General features: G+C 30.9%; 1 protein-coding gene across 1 annotated transcript in view; it reads left to right on the top strand.

Annotated features, from left to right (window-relative positions):
* Positions 1-19,403, top strand: part of LOC148311325 (uncharacterized) — a gene marked incomplete at its 3' end in the record, with an annotated part of 84,766 nt that overhangs the window by 11,375 nt on the left and 53,988 nt on the right. The window contains exon 2 of the mRNA XM_088256795.1: positions 11,125-11,160. Coding sequence (XP_088112921.1) covers positions 11,125-11,160 — 36 coding nt within the window. The remainder of the gene's footprint in view (positions 1-11,124; positions 11,161-19,403) is intronic.

Below are 19,403 nucleotides of genomic sequence, written 5' to 3'. Positions count from 1 at the left end.
TACCCCATTAAATAATAATTAAATTATTAATAATATGTTTGAATTAAAATTTTACTAAATAAATACCATACTGGTAGGTACATGATATTTATGAAAATCTACTGAATTTCGATGCATTCAACGTTATTTTCAAACACCATTATCATTCGGAGTTATCCATAAACGTTATTTACTATACAGGTTTTTCAACGTCTAATTTGAAGTGAAAAACCTGTACATAACAATATCAACATTAAAATTAGTGGGTATCGAACCATCGGCCAGCGTCTGCAGGACAAATGGTCGTCCAAATCCATCTTTGACTAAGGAACTGTAATCACAGATTACTGTTTATGTTTATAATTAAATCAGCCTCAGTAAGATTCGAGTACAAACGAATTAGCTTGATTTTGAGTGATAATATTAGGAGAGCGCTAGCAGAGAGAGAGGTTGGATGTAATTTTCGCTTAATTAACTTCCAAATCAAGTTAGTAAACTGACTTAGGAATACAACATCTTAGCACGATAATCAAATTATAATTCATGTTATTTTACTTACTTATTGTGTTCATAATGCTTTTTAGATATCTTAGATAATTGCTAAAGTACACATTTTAATGTATCGGAAATTAGTGGAACAGGAAGTATGTAAGCTAACATAACTTATCAAAGCTATTCAAAGCATAAAATAATCATATCGTTTACTCGTACATCATTAAAAACGTAATTAAATACAAATATGTTTCTTGGAGAGAACTTGTGTATAAAGTACAAAGTGTAGAATACTTTTACGTCCCTATTCTACATTTTTAAGAAAGATTATTCAAGTAACACAAATATCAAAATTTGTATAATATTAAAATACGTTTTATCAACATATTTATTGCAAAATATTCTCAAGTGAAATGCTAATATTTTCAAATAATGTATTAATTAATTTGTACATTTTTGACATCTTAACATAAACGAAAAAAAAATATGGAAGATGGGTATTAAAATAGCTTCCGACCTGACATGGGTTGGTTAAGTGATCACTTTACACGCATGCTACGTTTACCCATTCGCCCATGATTGACAACCACACAACTAAAAAAATCCAACTCTTTCAAATGTACATCATTTATCAAATGACGCTGTACTAGTATATTATATATTGATTTGGCATTAACTTTCATTTGTTTTAATTTTTACTTGTAGATGAAAACATCTGCAAGTTTTCGAAACTAGTCGTGTATAAATATAAAATTCATTAAGTGGTTTTTAACAAGTGTTTAATTTTTTTTAAATAATAATAAGTTCACTATACTATCTTAAGTGGGGTTGAAAAAGCTCTTATTTAACAGAGACACTTTTTTCCTCTGATAAATAAAAGTTTTCTCAATCCAACTATAGATTGCTTACACATCTATTATAAGTGTGTGTGTGTGTGTGTTGTTTACTTTGGTATTCGACTAAATTCGTTTAAGCTGAAAATTATACGCGTTGATTTTTATACACAATTTTCTTTTAACTTCATATTTGTTATTGTTAATTTCCCCTGAAGGCTATCTATTGTAATAAATTAATATCTCGTAAATCGTGCTTGAATTGTCTTTTGGGAAATGCTTCCGTTCTCTGGCCGAACAATACTCACATATGAATTTGTAATATGTGTTTCTGATGTAGGTATGCGATATTATACAACAGGAAACAGAGCATGTAACACGTGGCTTTGTGAATATCTTACTAGGATTACCATTTATCATATTCTGACTGTCTCGTATTCGGTATACTTTTAATATACGTTGACTTCATATTTAATTTAGATATAAATTTATCTTGTTCTATTTTAGAATTTTGAGCACCATACTGCCTTTATTTTAAACATTAATTGAGTAATATTATAAGAACAAGTATGTACCATATATGCAACCCTACATGCACTAACGTCTTATCTTTTTCTTGCATATTATTCTCTCTGCATTACGTTTCCCATTTTTTTATTAATTCTATCGAACACTGCATTTTAACAGCTAAAATAACAAAGACTGCCTTAATTTTTCTTAGTAATGAATATTTCAGTGAAAAAATAAACTTTTCTTCTAATAATAAATAAATATTTTATCATACTGTTTTTTAACACTTCATCAAAGATGAAGATGAACATGGAAGTCTGGGCATTTACAGGGCTGACGACCGTCATAAGCTGGTTTAAGTGATCACTTTACACACGTGTAACATTCACCAATTCTTCCATATGCATCTTCATCTTTGATGAGATGTCAAAAAACAATATGAAAATAACTCCTGTAATTGGAGATAATCCAGATTTTGTGAACAAGTATTTGGACACACTCAAAATGTTGTAAATATTTTATTGTTTATTATTGAAATACTTTATGATATTTCAAAATTTACATTTAGCGTTTCTCAACAGAAACGAAGCATCTGTGCTTTTATTCGAATGAAAATTGGAATTCTGTGAACCCCTGTGCTTACGTATATGACCTGGCACTAGTTTGCTTAAGCAAACGTCATTTTTTAACGAACAGGAGAAACATGTCACTCGATATTTGACATCATATTTGTAAAAAAAATATTTGTTTACCTTAAAGGTAAAATTCTTCAAACCCAATTATCCCTCACATCCTTTTATATGCCAGAGTTTGTGTCATAACACTGAATACATTGAGATTTTATTGACAAATTCTATAGTTACATATATTTCTTATTAAAAAAATCATTTCGTAGATAGGACTTACATTTTTAATGCATCACATTTAAAATACACGTTCTTGTAATACTTATATAAGGTTAGTGTATTATGAATAATAGTTTTTCGATTATGTAAAAGTCAATATCTTTGGATGGAAGTAGATTAAATTAACTCAATCATATTTTATTTTATTTATTTATTTATTTATTTTTATTTTTTTTTATTTTATTTGGGATTTTTACAGCCAAAACAATATATTATACAACATTAATTAACAAAACCATGGCCAATTAAACAAATCCTTCGATGCTATTCTTATGAAAGTTATGTTGGTTGGGGTGAGTGTGTGTGTGTGTGTGTGTGTGTGTGTAGTACCTATTCCATGTCAACATAAATCATCCAACAAACAGGGATATTAATCCATAATCTAAAACCTTGTCTAAACTTCCCTTATATTTACAACATTTTGAGTGTATCCAAATACTTGTTCACAAAATCTGGATTATCTCCGATTACAGTAGTTATTTTTCTATTATTTTTTGACATCTCATCAAAGATGAAGAAGAATATGGAAGTCTGGTCGTCAGTTCTGTAAATGCCCAGGCTTCCATATTCTTCTTCATCTTTTATGAGATGTCAAAAAATAATATTACCTAATATTACTTGAAAATATCTAAATTGTGTTATTTTAAAAAATATTTGTTTTAAAATGATGCCAGTGCGGTTTTAGTCCTGGCAACTAGAAACTCGTTATCCCAATATCCAATTATCTTGCTAACGATTTGAGGTTAGCACGTCTGTCTCCATCACGTGTGCACGTACATCTCCCGGTACGACGATCGCAGTAGTCCAATTCACCTATAATCCTTGTTTGATGGTGCCAAAAGCTTCAGCGATCTACGCCATGGGAACTCCGGCAATCGTATGGGGTTGATTGTATTACGATCATACATCCCCCATACAGGCAGCATAATAGCTAACACATAGACGTATAAAGGCTTATGGCTGTATCGTGAGCGGTATTGATAGTCGAGAGTCGCCTGTCATTTTGCATAATGGGAGCACGGGCACAAACTCGCTTATCTGTAGAATCGTGATTCCATAACGTATGTGCCGCTATATGGCGTTTAATTTAATTTGTTACGCTTCTTCGTCGGCATTTCCATGGTTTGGGGATTACTCCAAAGTGACTCCATATTCAAATGAAATGATATTTGATTATACGTTGACAAACCTAATTATCCAATATATCGTAGTCATAACACTGTTTATTTTTATTTGACATAATTGAAATCAGATTTTGCAAATATAAACCTTTCAGCGAAAGCTCAACTGACAGTGAACAATGAAATTCTGGTGTATACCCAAATGTATGGAAATGAAGCGCGGAGTTTGGAACAAGTAGATAATTTTATATATTTGGGATATTCCAGATTCCCGTTTCAGATATGGAAATATTTATAACGATATAGAAAGGAGAGTAAATACCAAACAGAGAACAGAGTAAGTAAATGGTGAACTGAAATAATTTAAAGCAAATAAAAAGCTATCAGCGAAAGTTAAACTGGCAGTGCACAACGGAGTCCTAGTACAACCTTAATCTATGGAAGCAAAAGAGTTGAAAAAAGAGGGATGAAAGTACGTAGACTAAATGCAGTCAAAATGCGATCTCTTTAATTATATTCGGTTAAATTATGTATGATAAATGTTTGAATGGTGATATCAAGAATGAATGTATGTCTGGGATAAGCATATTGAAATTAAGAAAGGTATAGGTATATGATGGTATAGGTAAAGGGTTTGAAACAGATGAGCGAAGAATGAATAATAAAACAAATTTATGAGACAAATATGGTTGGCAATAGAAGAAGAAGAGTGAGGAAATAAAGCAGTTATTTTTTGATCAATTAAAACAGTCTATGCGAGGGAGTGTGCTCTGTAAATATTCAAATTTCCATTTCCTTCTTTATCTCTGTTAAGATGTAAAAATAAAAAATAAAATTACAGTTATCTATTGAACACATCTCTAGTCAAATGGACACATGTATTTAAAAACAATGTTTTACAAGTATCTAAATTTTTACTTTAGAGCGTTTGCCACGACTTGAATTTTTCAATTCAGTACGTTATAATTATTATTCACAACCAATTAAAGAACTCGGCACAATTTTTCAGTTCCTCAAGAATAAAATGGATCATTTGCATTTTCTTTCAGTTTGTAGTGACCCCTTTTATATTGTTCGACGTTTTTGGTTCTAGCAATATATTCAGGCATGCATTCGATTCAATCTGAACTTTTGTCCAAGCACAAAGAAATGTAAGAATTGTGTGTATGTGTAAGGATAATACAAGTGGTTCTTTTGTATTTTTCGTTTCTATGTACTTGAAACTTTGTAAAATCTCGTTGACTTCAAACGAATCTATGGGTATTCAAGCAAAGGACGAAGGTAGAAAATTTGATCCGGCTTATGCCTTGAATATAATGAAATATAAAGGATGTATTAAATTCTTTTATAACCTTAAAATGATCATTTAAGAAATATTATAAATTTATATTTTGTATATTAAATGCAATGATAACTTTGTCGTATGGTATAATAATACTCTCCTTATGATTCATCATTTACTTTGTGTAATACTACTAACACGCCAATAAACGTAGGATTACACAAAATAAACGACGAATGATAAGGAGAGTGTTATTATAAATTTACCCTGAAACTTAAATATATAAATCAAAAACTTATTGAAAACTATTTTTTTTTGTTTATTATTTTTTAAACGACTAATTTCTAGAACTAAAGATATTCTAATCAACAGGTCAAAATACAAACATTACATTGTTGACACCTCAACAAAGATGTATTAAACAAGTATTTGGACATACTCAAAATATTGTGAATACAAATATCAGTTTGTATTTTGATCTGTTGATCATCTGTATTTCTCGAAATTAGTCAGGCTTACATTAATAAACTCAAAAAGTGGTATTGTATGTGGTAAGTGTTCCATTTTTGTATTTTACTCAACCATTTATTCCTCAAACTTAACGCTTAATCTATAAATAATCTCCTGTACTATTTACAGATTTGGCGTTTACTTAATACTCATCAAAATTACCTCTACAATTGTAATTTTACTGTGTTGAATTTATACAAGTACTGTCTGCCCACTAATTCAAAGTGCTCTAAAGAGGTTTATACCTTTAATAACGGTATACGAACGGTCTACCGCTTAGGTCTACGAAAACTGTATGAAAAAAATGTATTTTACATAAACACAAATATTTCTCAATTTAAAGAGAAAAATTATCATTTAAATTAAAAGTAATCCTACTAATATTTTAAGTAGAATATGTATGGAGATGATAACTCAGTTTTCGTATGTGATATGCATTGTCATGTACTAGTTTTCATTGAATTAATGTTTTCCATGAAATTATTTTGAAACATGTTCGTGTCAGCGATTCACGATACTAGGTTAGATACAAATTCTATTCCAAATTTACCTCAGTTCCCACAAATGAATCTTTTGTCAACGTTAAAAGGATAGTATGGGACAAAATTAAAGTAAATTTTGTAGGTTCTGCCGCAACAAAAGGTAGAGTGCTATTAGCGAAATGAACTCGGACTTTGACATTTCCGATCTATTCTTTCCTCTGTAGAATAATTCAGCAGACTCCTGAAACATAAAAAGTGATCTGAAAGTCCTTATATATGTATGGACATGTAAAGAATGAAGATATTTGTATTTCATTAATTAGTTTTCCATTGTATTCTTTTGTTTGCATTTCAAAATAAACACTGCTTAAACTTCGTTACAAAGACTTTTCGGAATAAACACATTGTGTTAGAAAGCAATTTGTAGCATTCCAACAATGTATTTGTTGTACTCATACAAGTATTTTCCAAATAATGCCATCAGATAGTGGGTGCTTGGATCCACCTTACCTAAATAAAATTTACGCTTTTTGCTCATTGTTGATATAAAAAAATTGGCAAGTCTTAAATACTAAAAGCATTCACAAGTATATATGTATTTTATGTGAGTTGAAAACCATTTTCATTATCAAAGATCAAGAGTTCTTTTAACCTGTAACTGTTGTATCTACGTTGATTTTAAATTTATAATTCGTTGATTTTAAATTGTCATATGTTTCTTTTTTTACAAATTTCATACTTTTTTTAAAATTTCATTCTTTATCATTTCTAAAACTTGAAGCATAAATAATTTTCTCGCATTTTAAATGGTTGGAAGTATATTCCTTTTATATTTAATTCTACTTCTTAAAATAGTTTAAAATTTAAAATAATATATTATTCCTCAAAAATATTGTTTTTTTTTTCAAAACACTTATCTTTATATTTATATATTTACTTTAGAATAGAAAAAACATGAATAATTCCTCTAATTTCAACACCTTACGTCAGTAAAAAAATTCCAAAAAAGTTTTAATGAAATTCTGTTCTTACTTATCACGTAGTGTTCGTCTATAATAAATGTTACTATTCAACAATAAATATAAGAAATTGTGACAATAAAAATGTTAAACTACATTTTTTTCTCCATTCATTTAAGAATATTTTACTTTTCGTTTATTTCAATGAAAATGACATGAAAACTGATTCCACATATCTCTTGTCTTTTAAAAGTATAGCAGCTTGATTTATTAAAGCTGCTTCAAATAAGGTAATGTTTTAATTAGTGAAGATAGTGCTTCATTAAATAATATGCAAGAAGTTAGGTAGTAGCTGAATTTAATCAAGGGGTAGTAGGCTTCACACGCGTCATCAGTTTAACATCGTGGACACCTTTGTGTGGGTTTAAGAGTAGAAGTAGTCATCCTGTCACCCCCTGGGACGTATATTGCAGGGGATGTAATGAAACCTACAAGGGGCGGAGGTGATAATACCCCGAAGGGCGGAATATTCTAGATGGAATATGTTCAATTTACATACAAATGTGTCCTTCAAGACGAATTTCGGTAAATGTGTACTCAATATGTTTAAAATGGATAAAAAAGATCAAAACAGAGAAATCACTTACTTTCTAAATTATGTTCATTTCATCTTAAAACGATTATCATGTAAAACATTATAAAGAAATAAAATTATGAAGAACACCCACATACACACATATATATATTCTTCTAACCCTTATCCCCACCCAATGGTGCATAGGGCACTGCATCGTATTGACGCAGTGTTATTTTGATCGTTACTTATATAAAGGCTAGGTGATCACTCCTCCACCTCAGGGACCAGTTCAGGGTAATATTGCTTATTCCATTTTTTAAGTCCATTCAAATGTGTTTAGTAATAAATTTAAGAATATTTTGTAACTAACTAACCATCACGCTGCTTCCCCGCAGGGTTGGGCAGGGATAATAGAATGCCACACCACTCTGTTTTTGCAAGCATTCTTCGCCTCTTCCACAAACATGCACCTCCTCATACACATCCACCGATTTTTTCGATGGGTGTATCTATTTGTGTATTAATTTTATAACAAATATAAATTAAATCTAAATAATAGCCGCAATGAAAGGCACAGCAATTTAATTAGAAACGTCGGTACGAGTAACTGAATAACCCACAAAAACTCAACTTTATGAAGATAACCAAAAAAAAATAGCCACGGAATCTAAGATTTTTTCTTATGATATTTTTACATTAAAGTCGTACCGTGCATGTGTGCGATCCCTATACTTTATTTGTCATACAAGGAGGGAAAGGGTTACGTAAATATTATTAAGGGATGTAAAATTACTTTTCAGGAAGGATTTCTTACCCGCATCTCTTTTAAATCTTACAATTACGTTCTGAAACAAATTGATGATATTTTTAAAATAATTTTTAATTCCAAATAAACCAAATATATTATTTTTTATATTTTTCTCTTTTTTTAAAGGCAAATATTACCTTCAGTGTTTTTTAAAAGTGCACTATTGACTGAATTCCGAGCAAAAATCATGCAATTTTGCGTAAATGGGTGATTTTTAAAAATAACTTTAAATCCCAAATAAACCTTGTTGATGTTGTGTTTCTTAAAAATTCACTGAGTGACTCGATTCTGAACAAAAGTCATGGAAATCGGCATAATTTTTTGCACTGAAGTAAAACTAAGTAAGCATATTATTTCAAACGTCTCTCGAATTCCAGGGTGGTATCTCGAGCACCCTTGCACATCCCGAAACGGGGGCAGAATTAACTCTTGACACGTATAACGGCACCCGAGGTGACAATCTTACACGACCAACTGTGATAAATAAAGTTGCAGGTAAATAAAATTATTCATTACGGTCCACGCCTCATAGAAAGGGGGTAATCCTGGACATTGGAAGGGATGATAAGCCGCTCTCCGGTGATTTATTCCGCAGGGCAGGGGGATTCATCAGGGACCACTACGTTAAAAACATTTTACTTCCGTACCTCTTCATTAACATTTTAACGGAAAAAATGTAATCACACTTTGAGAGAGATTCCGTAACTTTTGTTCGGATGACTACTGTAACTTGTAATCATACACAATTATTTTTTTGAAAGTAAGTCAACGACATAAAAAGTTTATAAATTCATGATATTCCCTTTAAATAATTAGTAGCGAAAAAATAGTGTATTTTCATTTTTTAACCGCCTCGGTTGTCACTGCAGTTAGAGTGGTACTACTAGTATGCTGGAGAACTTTGGATCGATTACTAGAGGGAATAAAATAAATTTATTTAGAGTGATCTTAAATTTTTTTTTTTTTTAATATTGCCCTGCCCGGTACCTGAAGCGCAGCACTGATCATCTTGCCTCATAATCAACAATTAATACTATACTGCGTCGATGGGTTTCAGTGCCCAATGCACCATTTGGATCGGATATGGGTTAGGAGAAAAAGTTTTTTTTATATTATTATCAAACATAATTAATTTTGTCATTATTCATATTTTGATAGAGAGAAAATAAATAAGCGGTTTTATTAATAAAATATGATAATCCCTGCCGCAGACTTTTTGTTCCAGTTCTTCCGGTATTTTTTTTTTCCTTGATATAACACTCTTTACACATTGCAATATCTTTTTAAACATAAAATAGTTAAATAAATATAGGACTTTTAAGTAAATGAATATAAAGATTTTCAATTTTAATAGAGAATTTTATTTAATGATAATATAAATCTGATCCTGAATGTATTAATTGATACATTATTTGTAATCACTCAGGCAAAAGCCTCCGGATGTTGTGTAGATTAAACAATGTGTTTGAGCTGACTAGAGTATATATATTTTAAAATCAGAATCTTGTTTACTCGTTCTTGAAATTGATTAATTATTCAACATCCTTTTTAACGTAAAAACATTGTTCACACCCCTTTCAACAAATCACTTTTCTCATCAAATCCACCCACCGCAAGAGAACGGATATAATTGATATTAAAAAAGCGGAAAAGCGCAATTTGTTCAAGTGAAAATTTAGGTTTTTTTTTCATTGAAACCCATTCTGTTGATAAAAATAACATTAAGCCTCCGACGATCTTTTTAGTCGAACAATGGTGTAGGAAAAACGCTAGTCATTATTCATTTTCGGTGTTAATGTCACTTTTCAGCGCTTCAGCAGTGATGCATTCCATTTCGCTTTTGGGTAGTTTTTTACTTGGAGGGAAAAATAACGACTGAGAGTTTTTCAACCTGAAATCATTTTGTAAGCGGTAATCTACAGCCTCCCATTCTGTTTTCTGATTTATTTTTATTTTTTTCATTTCAATAAACACTTATTTTACTTTTTGCTCCATTTAATAACCCGTATTTGATTTAGTTACGGATTTAACACTATTCTTTTTTTATCTGAAAAATATTAACGTACATGCCTTTAGTGATTCCATGAGTTTTATGCTAAACCCATTTTGGGCAATTACATAATTTCTCATTTATAAATATGTACAGACCCTTTTAAAAACAAAGATATTTAGACATATTCATTTTATATCAAAAATAAGATATTTAAAAAGGTAAAATAGATAAATAGATAAATTATAAGAAGAGAAAATGAAACAAGCATAACAATATTTTAAAATCGAACCCTTACTTATCACATTCATTAAAAAATATGAAAATAATTTGATATGATTGACTTTAACAAGGATCGGCTCTTTAAGATAACTCGGGTAATGTATAAAAGCAATGTACTAAAGATTAAATCCAAATTTGGTTGATTTGATTCACTCTTGATGTTTATTATTATGAAAACGGGTAATATGCTTATAAAGGTCTTTATTGAATCTAAGCGTCAGGTTACTTTATGAAGTATGCAATACTATATCGACGATGGTTTTAATGATTTTGTATGTGGGAATTAAATGAATTAAGTATTTGTATCTAGCTTTTTTTTTCATTGCTTTATAAAATTATGTTTTCTGTTTTGAACAATATGTTTTTCTTATAAACATTTTATTGTTTGTTTCAGATATGACCTACAAACCACGTCAACCCTTACCAGAAGGTAAATAATGTATTTTATTATAATTTTAGATAGTAGGAGATTTTCACCAATATTGTTAGATTAAAAGTTTTATCGATATTAATGTAATTTTGTTATTGTTGTTTTGTAACAAAGTGTATTAATATATTTGATTTTATAAGAATTAGATTATTCACCCAACAGATGATATTTAATTAAAATTATAGTTCAATTTTTTTAACTGAGAGTACATGATAAGAAAATGCCCAGACTTCCATATTTTTTCCTGAAAAAAAAAAACAATAGATGCTTTGTCTCAGTAGAGACGTTTTTGCATGTTACTATGGATATGTGTACCCAAAAAATATTATTTATATTTGAAAATTTATTTTGCCCAATCTTTTCACAGCAGAATGCGAAAAACTTTAACATCAAAATAACGTCACTACAAAACATAATCATCTTCAACCCGCTTTTGTCAACATCTAAAGAAAAAAAACCTTTCCTAACTATGTATGGACACCAAATGTGACGTATTTTGTTTGCACATAATAAAGTCACCAAAACTAAAGAGAAAGATAAAAGAAATTGGAATGGTAATCTAAAGATCACCTTTAATAAATATTGTATTAGTTTATTACATCTTAGCATGACATGCAAAAATTTTACTTACAGTTGGATTTCTCCAACTCAAATTTACTTATTATTGAAGTATGAAGCATAGATCATGCTTTCATATCAGACTCAAAGTCCCTTTATCCGCGCCCCAATGGTGCATAGGGCACTGCATCATATAAACGCAGTGTTATCTGGATCGTTAACACATGAAGGGAAGGTGATCAGCCCTCCGCTTCAGGTACCAGTCCAGTGTAATATTGAATAAATATTAGAGTTAAAAAATCACTTATATTTATTTGACCCCCCCTGGGAATCGAACCCGGCACCTCCAGAACGGTAGCCAAGCGTGCTGACCATTACACTACGGAGGCGGACATTAAATAATTATAAATTTGCTTTCACATAATAATAATAAATTTGGATATTTTATGAGTCATTTTCGTAAAATACTACCTCAAAGGCACTTCACTGTGATTGAATTAAAGAAAATAAGATAATGAAAATATTTTAGTAAATTAATCCATTTTTACTTTTTCTAAAGATTATCTCTCTCTCTCTCTCTCTCTCACTATTTCTAATTATTGGTGGAAGAGCATTATACGTCATCGATTTCGCGACACCAAAGACAAGCTCGAACAACTTAATGCGCTGGTTGCGAGCTGGTAAGATCATTTTACTTGTAGCAGTTGTTGTAGCCAATCGAACTCTGAGACGTTATTCCTCTGGAATACACAGCTCATTTAGATACTCTGGAGCCATATTATGTATGAATTTTAAACATGAAAGATCGATTTTATACTCAACCCTTTCGGGAAAGCGTAATCAGTACAGTTGATGAAGTAGTGGGGTGTTGTGACTGAATGTAGAAATTACCAATAAACACTGCATCGATTCGATATCATCCCTTTTGCACCGTTGGATGTTGATAATGGCTTTTAGAAGAAGTAGAAGATAAAATGGAAAATGAAAATACGTATGAATCACTTATTTAAATTTACCAAAGGCCTGAGATTATCTTCGCTGAATTCCAATTCTATGCGCCTTCTTTTGTAACAATCGGATTTAATGAATTTACGCTGAAACTATAAATTACCAAAGAGACCCTACAGAGCTTTAGGTAGAACTCTAAGTATTGTTCGGAGACGGCGGTAAAATATTTCACCCGTCAAATAAACAGCCAGTATTCTAAAGTTATGCGTGATTTACGCATAAGCTCTTGTATCTTAAATCTTATAACTTTACCTTGCCCAAAATCCGAGGGATGTTCGAATACCCAAGCCCGTAATATTTCCATGGGACATCTGTACTGAAAACACAGTCTATTAAGTTTTATTTTCTAATCGCGTGTAACTTTTGTGATTTCATGTTTATTGGCCTTTTACACACAAAGTATTCGAAATCTAGATGGAGTGGAATAAAGAATGAATGTTTGGTAAAGGTCGCAATTGATTTTGACAAAAAGATGCTATGATAAGTTATCATTATAATTTAATGACATTTTCGATGAATTTCTATTCAGATAGAAATGAATTTTCCAAGCTTTTTAATGTTTTTCACAATGGTTTTCAAAACCTACGTAAAAGGCAATAACGTCACCTGAATGCAGAACTATCCTTATTACAAGTAAGGAAATTTTATACAGTGGAGGCAATTAAGGTTTAAATAACTGAAATTTAATTTATTTTGCGGTAAGAATTTTCTGCATACTAAAATCAGTTCGCAAGAACATAAAATATGAATAAGAACGAAATCGAATTAGGATAGTATTGAATTCGAGGGACTATACACACACATTAAAAATGTTTTCATGCATATACTGAAAGTTTTAATAAATCATTACGTATGTACTATTTTCAATTAAATTAAATTGAGTTTTCATCCCTTTGTTTTTAAATAAAGCACATTCAACAATTTAAAAAAATTATTGAAAAAAAAGAACTATCTTTCTATCACGCTATTTCAGGCAGAGATAATAGAATGCCGCTCCAATCTGTCTTTGCAAACTATCTTCGCCTCTTCCACATTCATGCATCTCGTCAAACATACACGCCGATTATGCCAACTCATGACCTGACCACTTGAACCACAAGAATTTGAAATCTCGATCATGCCGAGTTTTCCTCGGTCTTCCTCTGCTTCTATACAAACCACATTCACCTCGAAAATTTATTTTACAATACTTTCTTCGCTCATTTGAGTCTCTTACCTTTGTTTACATGTATATTTGTTGAATAAGAACTGTTTTTAGTACTGAAAGTACTGAAATTCATTTTAGTACTGAAAGCTGTCGACCAATTTGCTTACTATTAAAAAATGGTTGATTTCAATACTTAGAAATCAAAGGATTATCTCATGTACATAATGTCCATCTGTAAAAACCCGATTATACCAAATTTTACTTGGTCTTTCTTTGCTTCTATACAAATCACACTCGCCTCATAAATTTGTTTTACGATAATTTTTCACTCATTCAATTCACTTTCCTATGTATATATATTTATTGTATTTGAATAAAATTTATCATTTTTGTAGTGAAAACTATCGAGCAATTTGATTACGATAAAAAATTGTATTGATTTGAGTACTTGGGAATCTAGGGATTATCCCAAGTAATGTCCATCTGTTTACGTTTTTATGTATTAAATCACCTACCTAATGCATTGGTAAAACTCGGTTGAATTATAATCCGCCCCGGTAGCAGAGATTAACGTTAGTCAGGAGTGTAGGACTAGGGCTACAGAATTCTGGGAGGTAAGTAGGAACGGGGCAAGACATTAGGCTAAGTGAGATTAAACAGACAGTGACTTTGCTAAATTTGGGTACCGTCCTTGTATTGTGTGATTCATTGAGAAATCTGATTTTATAAATAACCAACATGCATCGTCGCGTCGTGGGAATGAGAAGCGAGATACGTTGAGGCCTTAAATATTGTTATTTGTTATTTCTGGATTTCGAGCTGTTATTACATTTTTATATACGTACATATGCATGTTTTTTTTGTTAAATGAATTTGTGAGACCTCAATATATATTTCAAATAATTATTATCTGTTTTTTTTTAGTTCTACATTTTTTCAAAAATAATATTGTATTGTTAGTATAAATCAGATTTGTAGAAGTGTTAATTGAACCATGAGCTTGCGGCTTGAAATCTATGACTTTACCGATATGACCCAATTTTTAAAATATCAGGTCAAGCTTATTTATTTCCAATTTTTTCATGTTATTTTCTTGTAAGTGGTTTTTTTATACATTTTTTTAAATCAAAATTTATACATATTTGAAACGTTTTTTTTTGCAGAGACCCACCAAGCCACCTTGTGTGTCTTGTCGGTTGTTTTAGTGTTTAAAAATGATGCGGAATGCATTGAAACGCATGTCACAATAGATTTTTATACATTGTGGCATTTACCAAGTAAAATATTAAACAAAAAATTAAAGTTTACTCAGTGTTTCATTTTATCTCTGTTTTACTCGGTTATTATCATCACCTTGTTGGTGCTTATTACACTTACCAAACCAGATATTTAGACAGGCAAGAGTTGGGGTCAGGTATTTTATACGGTTCGTATGAACCAATGAACACTATAGATTTTAAGAAATTGTATTTAAAAGTATTAACCAATAAAACAAAAATCTAATTTCATATAAAAATTTAGGGTTTACTGTGTGCTTAATGTTATCTGTTGGTATAACTCGGTTATTATTATCTTGGTGCCTATTACACTTACCAAACCAGTGATTTATACAGGCAAGAGTTGGGGTCAGGTATTTTATAATATACGGTTTGTATGAACTGGTGAATACTATAGATTTTAAGAAATTGTATTTAATAGTATTTACCAATAAAAAAATCTAATTTCATATAAAAATTTAGGGTTTACTGTGTGCTTCATTTTATCTGTTGGTATAACTCGGTTATTATCACCTTGGTGCCTATTACACCGCAAACCAGAGATTCAGACAGGCAAGAGTGGGGGTCAGGTATCTTATACGGTTCGTAGCTACTAACAAGACTTACTACCCCCATGGGACGTCCCCCCCCTCGCGTAGTACTCCTTTCTCTTCCCTTCCCCTGAGGCAAACGACACATTAACATTTAACTTAATGCGACTTGAAAACAGTTGGATGAACTGAACAACCCTTAAATACCGTTACGTTAAACTAATCTCAGCTGCGTCGTGTCATCGAAACTTTTATATTTTTGTCACATACCTCACGGTGCATTCGCCCTATGTCCTGTTCTGCGCCTATAGTATCAGCTCGCTAATCCTAACTATTTCGTGGTTCTAACGACAGCGAGCAGCTGATGCCATTCAAATTTCACCTTCTAAGCCGAGAAAGCCCTCAACATAGCCATCAAATCCGCTGACAAAGTCGTCCAGAATTAAAAGTTTTGAGATGAATGTGTGATTTAGCCCTTGAACACCAGTTAGGTTCGTTGTTTCATTATAATTTATTTTTTTCAAGCTAAAGTAAAAATCTTTGTTTGTTGTAAGTAATTTTTAAATATGTGGAGGACTGATCACCTTTCCTTCATGTGTTAGCAATCAATATATCACCCCGTTTATATGATGCAGTACCCTATGCACCATTGGGGTGCAGATTGAGGAATTCAGCACCATATTAAAAATGTGAGATAATTAGTATTTTCGTAAATCGAAATTTACTTTTTTTTAAATAAAAAATCTCGGTAATCCGAATGATTTCCTAATCCGGACTACCCACTGCACGGTTTATATTCGGATAAGCGAGTAGGCACTGTATTTTGGGCTAAGGTAACCACCCGAAACGCGCAGTGTTGTTCTAAAAGAATATATGAGAATAGTCTAGTATAAATGAATATTTTGAATAATGTATGATCTAAAGACTCACAGTACAGTAACAGCGTCTAACCATTTACAAAAGTATTCGATACTTGTGAATGTAGGTCATTAATCTACAATTATATTACTGGTGTGTACACAAGTTTAACGCTTAAATGGCTTCGTGTAAACTACCTCATGTACAGTGGTGAAATATTATATTATTGTATGCATATATCATTTATACGAGTGCTTTTAAAATGCAGATATTATTTTTCTATTTTTCTATAATTCTTTTATTGAAATCCAATGTAACGTCATATTCTTTTAATTTCTTTCTGAGGGAATTTATTTACGTTTAATGAAATGTTATCATATTTATGTTTTTAGCAAAACTATGTATGACAGATGGTCTATAGTGATATAAAGAAAGGATACAATGTTTTTTCAATAAAATTAAGAAAGGTGAGTTAGATGGTTTGCACATGTGAAGAAGAATATGGAAGTCTGGGCATTTACGGGGCTGACGACCGTCATAGGCTGGTTTATGTGATCACTTTACACCCGTGTAACATTCACCAATTCTACCCATTATTGACAACCACACTACTCATATTCTCGGAAGTTCAATATATATGAATTAATTTAGAAACTTTGTTCTTAAATCACTAGAACTTCACTAGAGACATCTATTGGTGAGAAGTAAAGAACCTTTTTACTAATCAGAAACTCTTATATTAGTATGTGAGGTCTGAATCCTGGATTATAATCACACACATGAGAAACGCCAGAAAATAACATTTTCATTTTTATTATTTAAGCTTATAATTTGACGAGATAATTTATCTACAACATTTTGAGATTTAGTATTTGGACACACTCAAAATATTGCAAAGTTTGTTTTGTTTTAAACAAATCGTAATAAAAACTCGATTCTATTAAATTGAAAACTGTATATACGGGATAGGTAATTAAAATTGATTACGTACAAATATTTTTTTACAAAATTGGACTAATTACAAAGTAAATTGCAAAATAATGTTGGTTCAATTATTAATTTTGGTAAATGTTTCTCGTTTTATTAAATAAACCTCGGAAATTGTCGTATAAATATCACTAAGAGGGCTGTTTTTAAACCAAAATGTATGTGTAATATAAAATAATCACCAATTTGTGTGAGTACAAAGTTGTTGTCAGCTTCCATTATGAAAATTTTGTTGGTATTCAGAATGTTTTCACAAAGCAACAACTTTGGAAAAGTTTAGTTTTCGTATGGCAAGAAACTGTCATCATTTTTGACGAGTTTTTAGAAAAAAGTTTTACCATAGAGTATTCCTAATTTACTGTGTTTATGAAAAACCCAAAATATTAGATGAGGTAAAATATTCTTTAAAAACAAAGACTTTTTACTGATAGGAGGACTTTTTACTGATGAAAATTTACTGATAAGAGTCAAAACATGTAGTACATTTTTAAAAATATATAAGTTTATGAATAATTAACACAGTATTTTTTCAAGAAAACGAAAATGATCTTTTCGCATATACTTTACTAATTTAGTTAATTACGTATTTTCTGTCAACTTATATATCCCATTTGAATTTAAACTTTCAGGTTAAGATGCAAAGAACGTGTTTAGTGCTTAATGGGACTTGTCCTGGCTTGACCTAGTGTCGCTTCCTTGTTTGATTATTATACACAACCCATTTATGCTAGCCGATGCAAAAAAGGCTCATGCTATTGTCTCACACACAAGGAAACACATGTTGTAACTCGGCCTAACAGATTTGCGGGTAACCATTCGTGCAGGACCCACACATCGTACTTGGAACCCATTCCAATGCGATGCAGATGCCTCACCACCGTAGATTAATCAATATTCATCGTCAATGCGATGTCTGATATTTTGACGGGGATCCGCTTCGAGTATGGCTTTCAGTACATCATCTTCGGTGGTTGAAAGGCGTACCGATCTTTCTTCATCAGCTGTTGATAATTCCCAGATCTGAATTTAGCAAACCATCGTTGACTGCTTCGAACACCTCTGGCGTATGTTTTTAGTTGCCTCAGTTGCATTGTGGCCTTTATTGAATTCAAAAAGTAAAAGTGTCGAATATGCACTCTTTTCTCTGACATTTAAAAAGTTCACAAGGCCTCTATATAGCGCAACTACCAACAGTAAACTAAATAAAATGTTAGAAGAAACCCTCCTATATCTTATACAAAACATTATTAAGAACAACTGTTTAAATAAATATACTACAGATTACGCAAAAATACGATGTTACTTATGCATCAACCTAATTTTTTTTATTATATTTTATATAAATGTCATGTCTCTTAATAAGGTGTATTCTTGCATTATTTGTTTACAATTAACATTATTTTGTGACTCGCTCACCAAACGGGAAAACAATGCTAATTTTTGTTGATGTAAACAGTAAGCTTTGTTGACACGTACTCACATTAAATAAATTAAAAATTACAATTTGCTTATTTGACAAATAGTGTTTGAGGTATTATAGTTTTTTTTCTCAATGTAAATTATACAAGTTAGGTCATAATTAATTCATTTTGAATCAGAGATTCAGGTATAAAAATGACTATTTGAAGTAGTTTTTATATCATTACATCATATATAAATCTAGTTAGTATTTACGTTTCATACAATATTTACAAAATAATACAAATACGTTGTTTAAAAAAATATTTATTCAAATCCTCTTGTATTTTCAAAACAACCTTAAACCACTTTTATAAATTTATTAACAAGTAATAAACTTTTTCCCAAATGCTTTTTAAACTTTATTCTTACAGAAATTGCTAGATTTGTATTAGTATTTACTTAACTTTTTTTTTTGCT

The sequence above is a fragment of the Brachycentrus maculatus genome, unplaced genomic scaffold (assembly GCF_059751285.1).
Source record: "Brachycentrus maculatus isolate JH-2025_06_01 unplaced genomic scaffold, ASM5975128v1 h1tg000067l, whole genome shotgun sequence".
Taxonomy (NCBI): domain Eukaryota; kingdom Metazoa; phylum Arthropoda; class Insecta; order Trichoptera; family Brachycentridae; genus Brachycentrus; species Brachycentrus maculatus.
The sequence above is the reverse complement of the archived record's forward strand: the minus strand, read 5'-3'. Positions and strand labels throughout refer to the sequence as shown.